This window comes from Perna viridis, chromosome 8 (genome assembly GCF_037379345.1).
Source record: "Perna viridis isolate PV_CMFRI_1.1 ecotype Kerala chromosome 8, ASM3737934v1, whole genome shotgun sequence".
NCBI lineage: Eukaryota > Metazoa > Mollusca > Bivalvia > Mytilida > Mytilidae > Perna > Perna viridis.
The window spans coordinates 45,840,228-45,848,108 of record NC_142452.1 but is presented as its reverse complement, the minus strand read 5'-3'; the positions used below and the strand labels follow the sequence as shown (position 1 = coordinate 45,848,108).

Here is a 7,881-nt window from a genome sequence, read left to right as displayed (position 1 = left end):
CAGAAAAACTGCCAAAGGTAAAGCCATGTTCGAAGAACAGAGAGAAGACTTTGAGGGTAAATGTGACAGTTTATGGAACGAAATCGAAAATTTGATTCTGAAAGTGCCATCATTATATGCAATAGACAATATAAGACAATTTCAAAAAGATCTTGAAACATTGTACAAAAACTTTTGTAGAAGATCAGAGGAATATAAAGGTTTCCTTCAAAGAGCAAACACTAGTGAATCTCAGCAGTATTTGGTTGATCATAATGACAATTTTCAAAGATGTAATGAAACTTTTCGAAAAGTAATTTTAGAAATCAAGAATAAGAAGTTAGATATGGTAGAGAGAATGTCAGAAATTAGTGGATCATCCTCGGGTACTACAGCAAGTCATAAAAGAGCAAGGGCTGAATCCGAAAAAGTACGCTTAGAATACATTAAAAAAGAAAGCGAACTCTTGAAGCAAAAAGCAGCCTTCAATCTTGGTGATACAAAACAAAAAGACACTTATGAATATGTGCAAAATCTCAAGTTACCAAAAACAAACACGGTAGAAATGGATTATCAACAGAAACAGTTGCCATTCTTGAATAGCGTACAAAACAGTCAAATACCACAAAGTCAGACTACAAATAATGCCATGTCCGATATTTCGAAACTTATTTTCAGAAAAGACTTTCTGCTGTCCAGATTTGTGAAATTTGACGATAAACCTGAGTCATTTAAATCTTGGCGAGCTTCATTTCGAAGTATTACCCGAGAATTAGGCGTTTCTCAATTTGAAGAAATAGATCTTCTTGTAAAGTGATTAGGGTCTGAATCTTCGAAATTCGCATCAATTATCCGTGTTGCCAATGCTCATGATCCTGTTAAAGGACTTCAGCGAATTTATGAACGTTTGTTTGAACGATACGGAAGACCCGAAATGATAAAAAGTGCCCTAAAACGAAAGCTTAACTCGTTTCCGTCAATCACAAAAACTCTATGATTTGTTAGACATTCTTACGGAGATAGAATCAGCGATGTTAAATCCACAATACGCTACTTTGCTCAGTTATTACAACTCATCATCTGGTGTTATTCCTATTATTTCTAAACTGCCACACTTTTTGCAAGAGAAATGGACAACTGTTGCTTCAGCTTACAAAAAATCACATTCTGTTATATTCCCTCCGTTCAGTGTTTTTGTCAGCTTCATTAGAGATACCTGTAATATTCGAAATGATCCAGCTTTTGCATACACCAGCACTAATCAAGTAGGCACTACCAAACCTCGTACTTCTGTTGTTTCTAGAAGATTAGACGTTACCTCAAGTAGTTTAGTACGCTGTCCGTTACATAAAGCGGGTCATTCTTTAAATGATTGTCGCAGCTTTAGAAAGCTTACCTTTCAAGACCGTAAGAAATTTCTTCGTGAAAAGAACATTTGCTTCAAATGCTGCCAATCGAGTGAACATGTAGCTGTAAACAGTACGGTTTCTGTTAAATGTCAGATTTGTGGAAATACACGCCACCCCACTGCACTGCATATAGATAAGTCATTGAATTCACACAATGAAACTTCAAACAATCATGGCGGGGAATCAGTCAAAGACATTGTTTCTACAAAATGTACTACATTATGCGGAAATTTTCTTCGTGGACGTTCATGTTACCGCACCCGAAAACTCTGTTAGAGTATACGCTGCCATAGATGACCAGAGCAATAAATCTCTAGCGTCGCCTAATCTATTAGATAAACTTGGTGTTGTAGGTACATCAGAAACATTTAATATGTCTTCATGTTCCGGTAATCCACCTTAACTGGTAGGCTTGTCAACGGGTTAGTTGTCAAATCAGTAAACAACAAATGCTCTTTTGATCTACCTGACGTAATTGAATGTGAAAGTATTCCTAATGACTTACCTGAAATAGCAACAGCTGACGTTGCCTCAGCACACTCACATCTCAGTAGAATAGCTCAATACTTACCTGAACTAGATACTAATGTCAAAGTTGAACTTCTTATATGGTGTGACATTCCTGAGATCCACCATGTTCAAGATCAAATCCTTGGAGGTAAAGGTCAACCTTTTGCACAGAAACTCCCACTTGGTTGGGTTGTCATGGGAGAAGTCTGTCTTGGTAAGGTACATGCACCATCTTCTATTAATGTTCGTAAGACAAATGTTCTCAGCAATGGTAGGCATACAACATTTCCACTATGTGAGTACAACTTTGAAATCAGTCAACCTAAACTTGATATTCAGGATGAAATATTTGCAAAAACTCCAAATGACAACAAAATTGATCTTTCTGTTGAAGATAAGCAATTTGTTTCTCTGATGAAAAGTAGTTTTGTTAAGGATGAAACAGGTTTCTGGACAGCACCACTACCGTTCAAACAACCTAAACCACCTGTACCTAACAATCGCCAACAAGCCCACAAAAGAGCACTGATACTTGATAGAAACTTGCATAAAAATCCTTTGAAGCGTGATCAGTTCATGACCTTTATGGATAAAGTATTAAAGAGCGGTGCAGCAGAAACAGCACCAACTACCTTTGCTGGAGAATGTTGGTATCTTCCTTTATTTGGGGTGTACCACCCAAAGAAACCGAATGAAATCCGAGGTGTATTTGATTCATCAGCTGTTTATGAGGGTGTATCACTAAACAGTCTTTTAATGACAGGACCTGATCTTACCAATAGCTTGATTGGTATTCTTTCGCGTTTTCGTTTGAATGAAGTAGCCATAACTGGCGATATTGAACAAATGTTTTACCGTTTCCGTGTATTAGAGAATCATAGAGACTATTTGAGATTCTTTTGGTACCAGAACAATGATTTCAATCAACCACTCATTGAGTACCGAATGACGTCTCATGTATATGGCAATACACCTTCTCCTGCAACTTATGGTATACGACTTGCCGCCTCGAATTCTGAGAATGACGTCAAAAACTTTGTTTCGAATGATTTTTATGTTGATGACGGTCTAACCTCTGTTACAAATGCCGAATATGCAATTGATCTTGTGAAAAGAACGCAGGACGAATTGAAGCAAAATGAACACATCCGATTTCATAAAATTGTATCTAACAGCGTAGAAGTTATGAAAGCCTTCCCAAATGATGATCTTGGTAAAGAGCTTAAAATTCTAGATCTGTGTCATGACATGTTACCTACCCATCGAAGTTTAGGACTATCTTGGAACCTTCAGTCTGACAGTTTTGTGTTTCAACACCATATCATTGACAGACCAGCTACCCGTCGAAGCATGCTATCAACAAACAATAGTTTGTTTGATCCATTAGGTTTCATTGCACCTGTTACTATTAGTGGAAAGATTCTCCTCCGTCCAGTTATTCCCCCTGGCACTGATTGGGATGAACCTCTAAGTCCTGATCATGAGGAAAAATGGAACTTGTGGCTTGCATCACTTAAATCGTTAGATAGCTTTAAAATCCCACGCATGATCTTTCCTATTTCAATATCGTCTGTACACAATCCTGAAATCCACATCTTTTGTGACGCGAGGGAACAAGCAATATCTGCAGTTGCCTATCTGAAAGCAATTGACAATAATAGTACTGCTTTTTTAGGCTTCATTATGGGAAAGTCAAAACTTGCACCAGTAAAGGGTCACACAATACCCAGATTGGAACTATGCAGTGCTGTACTTGCTACTGATCTAGGAGAAGCTATTTATGATCATATGAATCTATCTCATGATGTATTTCACTACTACACAGACTGTCAAATAACTTTAGGTTATATTTGCAATACAACTCGAAGATTCTTCACTTATGTTTCAAATCGTGTTGAAAAAATACATAAAGTCTCAAAACCGTCACAATGGTCCTATGATGCATCAGAAAAGAACACCGCTGATATCAGTACAAGATTTTCAAACACAGCCAATATGACTCTCGTCGAAAGATGGACTAAAGGTTACATGGTTACTCTCTGAAAACTGTGGTGATTCACAAACAGAAACCTATCCCTTAATTGAACCAAATCAGGATAAAGATATCCGTCCGGAAGTAGTTGCGTTGAAAGTCAGTATACAAAACTTAGCAATTGGAAGTCATCGTTTTTGCAAGTTTTCTTCATGGAAATCGCTTGTACGCGCAATATCACATCTGAGACAGTTCATACAATTATGGAAATCAAAACGGAATGGTCAAAAAGTGGTTGTAAGTAAAAACGATCCAAATTTTAGGAAACAAACAGAAATGTTCATCCTCAAACAAGTTCAGAATGAATTGTATGAAAAGGAAATTGAGAATTTGAAGCTTAACAGACCTGTTCACAAATCTAGTTCGATACTTAAGCTTGACCCCTTCTTCAATGATCATGGAATTCTTTGTGTAGGTGGTAGACTCAAATATTCAACTCTCTCCGTTATAGAGAAACACCCTATCCTTGTTCCGGGTTCACATTATATAGCCAAACTTATTGCTTCACATTGTCATGAACTCATTCGACATCAAGGTCGACATTTAACTGAAGGTAAAATCAGAAGTGAAGGATTTTGGATTATTGGAGCAAAACGAATAGTATATTCAGAAATTTCAAAATGTGTTTTGTGCAAAAGATTTCGAGGCAAAGTTAAAATTCAAAAGATGTCAGATCTACCAGAAGCAAGATTGGCAACTTGTCCACCTTTTACTTATGTTGGAATAGACTGTTTTGGACCTTGGGAGGTAGTTACGCGCCATACAAGAGGTGGCAGTTCAAATTCAAAACGATGGGCTGTTTTGTTTTGTTGTCTCTCTAGTAGAGCAGTTCATATAGAAGTCATTGAGGATATGAGCACCTCATGCTTTATCAACGCATTGAGACGTTTCATTTCAATTAGAGCCAGTGAAAGAAATCTTTTCAGATAGAGGGTCAAATTTTGTTGGAGGCGCCAAAGAACTTGGTATCCCTACAATATGTGTAGAAGACAAAGAAGTTAAGACCTTTCTCAACAATCAAGGTACTGTTTGGAGGTTGAACACACCATATTCGTCTCACATGATAGGCTCCTGGGAAAGACTCATTGGAATAGCACGTCGCATCATTGATTCAATCTTGTATGAAAATAAACACAAGAAGCTAGCACATGAGGTTCTAAGTACATTTATGGCAGAGACAACAGCCATAATGAACTCTCGTCCGTTGATTCCTATTTCAACTGATGCAAGATTTCCTGATGTTTTGTCACCTAATTATCTATTAACTACTAAAACAGATGCATGTGTTGAAAACTTTAGCAATCTAAACATCCGAGATGTGTATACTTCAAAGTGGAAACTAGTTCAAATTATGGCAGACCAATTTTGGACTCGGTGGCAACGACAATATTTGCAAACATTACAACTTAGAAGGAAGTGGCAACAGACTCAAATCGATATAAAAGAAGGTGACATTGTGATTCTAAAAGACAATGAACAACATAGAAACTTTTGGCCTCTTGCTATTGTCGAGCATGTGTTTCCAAGTAAAGACAGTCACGTTCGAAAAGTTTTGTTAAGGACAATAAAAGATGGTCAACCTCGTGTGTATGTGAGACCTATCACACAAACTATTCTTTTAAGCCATAATGAGGTGTGAACTTTGTGAGAACTGTGAATCATGGACTTTATTTTTTACATTTGTTGTATTATGGTTTTTGTTTTTTTTTATGATTAACTATAGTTAGGTAAACTATATGTTTGGGATGTCTCTTTGTGTCTTTGCATTCAATTTTAAGTAGTGATATTTTCATATCAGACGGGGAGTGTAATGTTCTCAATTACAATTTTGATATTTTTCCCTTGTCCCAATAGGTATTGTTTAGTTATATTTTCATTGGTTATATCTAACATTTGATATATTTACATGTTCTTATAATTAACCTATTCCTATGTCCTATTTCATGACCCTAGGGTACGCTTGATTTCTATTTTGGATATTATACTTTTACTTTCATTTTTGAGTCATTTCCTGTTTCCGGGTTTGAGATTACATGTGAACCACATAAGTCAGAGCATTGAACCAATGCGTTTTCCATCGAGATTTTTGGAGTCAATCTTTTCATGACAGACCACTATGCAAGTCTTATTTTTATCTTTAATGCTTATATTTTATAGTTGCATATATATTTTTGATGGGAAAAGAGAAATTAATGATATTTTTTACACAATTGGCACACATGTTGTTTTCTTACATTTTGCCTAGATAAGCCATGCCTTTATAGTTTATGATAGGTATTTTGAGTTGTTTTCATTCCACTTGCAGTATTAATGATATTGTGACGTAAAATATGATATATCATAATTATTTATGCATCCCACATTCCCTTCACCAGTTTTGAGATATTTTGAGATACTTTGAGGGGGAGACTTTCCTTTTTGAAAAATTGATCTTACTCCTGCATCATAAAGGGAGATAATTCAAGTTTATTTCATAACACTTTTCTTTAAAATATTGTGTGATGTATTATTTGTTATCTGTATTTTGATTCTGATAAATATCTTTGATATTTTGAATGTATGATAATTTTGATTGGACAATTATTTAGGAAAACCCTTTTTTGTATATTTTCAGCTTTTTACCACACACTATGTGCATTCATCAAATAAAAGTGAACTTCAAATGTTTTTTGATTGAGGCCCATAGATGGTTATCTATCTGTCTGTACCTGTCTGGCTACGAGGCGGAATAACTTGGTTTGTTAAGCGAACAGAGTGTAATGGACAAGTTCGTTGAATCGCTCTGTGAAATACCTTACATTAAATCCAAAATAGTTTGACATCTTCTTCCATTACTAGATAAACAAGTATCCTCTATTTTAACTCCGCACGTGAAAATGTCAAATTGATGACGGAGAAGCTAAAAGAATTTGAACAAAAATGCTACGAATTGAATGGACAAATGATGATCTAGAACAGTACAGAAAATGCCAATCAATACGCATTGCAGGCGTTCCTGAAAAAAAAGAGAGAGAGAGCACTGATGATGAAATATTCGCTCAGAAAATTCTAAAAGTAGAATTAAAACCAGAAGAAATTGATAGATCACATAGAGTGGGTCCACCAAGATCTGATACTGACAATACTAAAGAACGTGAAATAATAGCTGGATTTGTGTCTTATAAGAGCCGTCAGAAGTTGCTTCGTGCCAAAAAGATCATGCACGATTTCAACAAGGAAAATGGAACAAGCTATCTTGTGTATGAAGATCTCACAAGGAAAAGATCAGAACTAGCATATAACGCTCGATGGCTAAGAAACAAAGATCACATAAAAGATACATGGACTTTTGATGGCAAGATCTTCATCAAACACAAAAACGATCAAATTATTATGTGTACACGCCCAAATGAGTTACATTTTCAGCCAATTTTGCCAATTAAAAACAAACCTGCAAAAACTCGCGAGGAAGAGGTCAAGCCAAAGTCGTATGCCAAAGTAGTCAGGGAACCTGAAACCCAAAATATCGATGTTGACTCCCCGGATGATCAAAATGTGGCATCTGTTCAAACTCCACCACTGAATATAAACGTACAACCAAATGTCGACGAAGGAGACTCTTGATAACCAAAAAGACAAAAAATAGTCTGATTCATCAGCTGTATTAACTCTACATAGTTTTTATATTACAATTTCGAATGAACTGAGTTGTAAACAACACCATGTGCTTCTCAACACGTGTTATTCTATATTTAGTAACAAAACAATATTGATCTAACCTATTATCAAATATGTGTATCTAAAATAACAGCACAATCATGGCTATATTTTTGAAGATATATGTTATCTTCAATCAATATACATGAATTTATTTCAATTGTTTGTTTGTGTAAATATGTTTATTTAGTTATTATATATTTAAATGAATAGTTTACTCAACAAGTGGGCATGATGTACGTTTATTGTCAATTA

At 35.7% G+C, this 7,881-nt stretch overlaps 2 protein-coding genes across 2 annotated transcripts; both read left to right on the top strand.

The window, feature by feature from the left end:
* Window positions 1-4,206: 4,206 nt before the first annotated feature.
* Window positions 4,207-5,569, top strand: LOC148610723 (uncharacterized). Its single transcript, XM_088543225.1, has 2 exons — window positions 4,207-4,483; window positions 4,833-5,569. Exons 1-2 carry the CDS (start codon window positions 4,207-4,209, stop codon window positions 5,567-5,569), a joined length of 1,014 nt encoding a protein of 337 aa, XP_088399351.1.
* A 511-nt stretch (window positions 5,570-6,080) lies between these two features.
* On the top strand, window positions 6,081-7,709 carry LOC148610722 (uncharacterized). Its single transcript, XM_088595999.1, has one exon. It carries the CDS (start codon window positions 6,850-6,852, stop codon window positions 7,531-7,533), a length of 684 nt encoding a protein of 227 aa, XP_088452125.1. The 5' UTR covers window positions 6,081-6,849; the 3' UTR covers window positions 7,534-7,709.
* The last annotated feature ends 172 nt before the right edge of the window (window positions 7,710-7,881 follow it).

What these genes read in the sequence shown, in the direction of transcription:
- LOC148610723 (XM_088543225.1), top strand. Translation starts at nt 4,207, where the DNA reads ATGTTCATCCTCAAACAAGTTCAGAATGAATTGTATGAAAAGGAAATT. An exon ending in AGGTCGACATTTAACTGAAG is followed by an intron (nt 4,484 to 4,832) that starts GTAAAATCAGAA and finishes CATTTCAATTAG; the next exon opens with AGCCAGTGAAAGAAATCTTT.
- LOC148610722 (XM_088595999.1), top strand. Translation starts at nt 6,850, where the DNA reads ATGCTACGAATTGAATGGACAAATGATGATCTAGAACAGTACAGAAAA.